The following is a 2,214-nucleotide window of genomic DNA, read 5'->3' as shown; positions in this document are numbered from 1 at the left end:
CCAGAAGCGGCCACTGCACTCCAGTCTGGGTGACAGAGTGAGACTCCAACTCAAAACAAACAAACAAACAAACAAACAAACAAAAATCACGGGCTTCCTCCAGGTTGGGCTAGTGCTCTGACCTCAGGCTGGCACTAGGGGGCGTGCTGTTGCCACTAAGTGCTGAAGAGCGGCTTTGGGCAAAGTCAGGTAAGCACTCAAAGCTTTAGAGGGGGAAAGGGGTGACAGCCAAGGGGTTGGTGCCAGAGAAAGATGGAAAATTGGAACATGAAGCTGGGATGAAATAGAAGAAGCACACTGTTCATCACTTTCTGTTCGTTCTGAACTGTTCCTGTCCTGGTCTAAGGAGCATGCTGCTGCCTTCTTGGTGAGAAGTTAGCATTTTATATGCAGGGAAAGGGACTGCTTCACTCTAAACATCTTAGATTGAATTGAACCAAAGAGAAAGAGAAATTTCTTTCTTTCTTTACATCAAGATGGACTTAGGATAGATTCTAAAAGAGGCTTCCTCAGCTGTAAGGGTTAGACAGTTACCCAGGGAGTTACCCAGGGATATCATAGACTTTTTCCCACCCTTGGGGAGTTTTGATAAAGAGAGACTGTAATCTTCCTGGGATGGAGCAGAGACGGATGGAGAAGGTGACCTTTCAGAGTCCCACCTGGCTCTAGGGTTCTGGGTCTTAGACTGAGGGGAGACTCAGAAGCAGTCCCACATGCTACCCTGAGCAATGGGGTCAAGGCATTCTTTCCTGCTTCTCTCCTAGATGAATGTTTTCTCTTGGATGCATACATGCTAGGTGGCCAGTTTGTGAAGGCTGCTTGACTTTCCCCACACCCCGCCCACGCTACTCATGCAGCCACCCAAGGGAAAGAACTCCAGCTCCTTCCCTAGGATTATGGAAAGAGGACCCTCCTGCAGCAGGTCGGGCATCAGGCAAAGAAAGTGTCTGAAGCATGAATGTCGACATGCCAGGCTGTGCTAGCATCTCAGCTAGGTGGTTGGGTGCCTTCTTCACTGCTTCCCCCCATTCCCCAGGTATCCATCTCACCTGGAATGGGGCTGCACTGGACACTAGGGTGTGGCTTTGAGTCTTCCATCTCCAGTTGGAGCTCATCCAGGTCCAGGTCATCTGAGAGGAGAGACAAGTGATTTGCTGTCAGTCAAGCCCCACGTTCCTCCAAACCCACATCCCTTTAAGCAGTTGTCCCTAACTCACTCTGCTCAGTACAGGTCATTCCAGCAGCTCTGCACACCTGAGGGTGACATCTGGTCAGCCCCCTGTCACCCACATGTAAATTGTCTCACTGCTGGCTCTGAACAGCAAACGTTTCACCTAGACCTGCTCTTTCTAATACTCAGTTCTCTTGTGCCCTTTCCAGGTGGCCTTAGTCCACAGGGGCTGCTTAGAGTTGGGGTGGAGGCAGCCTTAATAAGGGGTGCTAGTGATCACATGGTTCTCCAGCTGTCACCATAATTCCATGTCCACTTGTGAACACTACACATTAAGAAGAACATCATTGTGCTGGAGTGTTCAGAGGTGAACCAGGGATAGTAAGGGAGCACAAGCCATTTGCATGAGGAGCAGTCAAAGCAACCAGGGGGTGTTTAACTTGGAGGAGAGTAAGTGGGGACATAATGGCTGTCCTCAAAGAGCCGAAGGTTTGTTAGGCATAAAGAAATTAGACTCCTGCATGCTGTTTTGTCCCAGAGGGTAGGGTCAGGATCAATGGATGAATTGTAGAAGGAGACAAATTGTAATTCAAATGGAGATGTTCTAGTTCTCCTGAGCAAGAATAAGTTTCCACAAGGAGAGCTGCCCAACCAAGGAGCACCCCACCTCCAGCAGGTGCACAGAGTAGGCCCAGGAGTGCTGAGTGCAGTGCGAGCACCGGACAAGGGCAGAGGAATTCAGGGATGAATAAGAGATGGCTCTGGTGCCAGGCGCAGTGGCTCAGGCCTATAATCCTAGCACTTTGGGAGGTGGAAGTGAGAGGATTCCCTGAGCTCAGGGGTTCGAGACCAGCCTGAGCAACATGGCTAGACCTCATCTCTACAATAAATCAAAAAATTAGCCGGGCATGGTGGCACATGCCTGTGGTTACAGCTACTTGGAAGGCTGAGCAGAAGGATCGCCGGAGCCCAGTAGGTTGAAGCTGCGGTGGCTGTGAGTGTGCACTGCACTCCAGCCTGGGCGACAGAGTGAGACTCTGACT

At 50.5% G+C, this 2,214-nt stretch overlaps 1 protein-coding gene across 1 annotated transcript in view; it reads right to left on the bottom strand.

Moving 5' to 3' along the window:
• LGR6 (leucine rich repeat containing G protein-coupled receptor 6) overlaps positions 1–2,214 on the bottom strand; it is a 45,026-nt gene that overhangs the window by 3,609 nt on the left and 39,203 nt on the right. The window contains exon 13 of the mRNA XM_008072791.2: positions 1,050–1,130. Coding sequence (XP_008070982.1) covers positions 1,050–1,130 — 81 coding nt within the window. The remainder of the gene's footprint in view (positions 1–1,049; positions 1,131–2,214) is intronic.

The sequence above is a fragment of the Carlito syrichta genome, unplaced genomic scaffold, assembly GCF_000164805.1.
Source record: "Carlito syrichta isolate Samal-C Ts95f unplaced genomic scaffold, Tarsius_syrichta-2.0.1 Scaffold315412, whole genome shotgun sequence".
Classification (NCBI taxonomy): Eukaryota; Metazoa; Chordata; class Mammalia; order Primates; family Tarsiidae; genus Carlito; species Carlito syrichta.
This window is presented reverse-complemented; position numbering and strand designations above follow the sequence as displayed.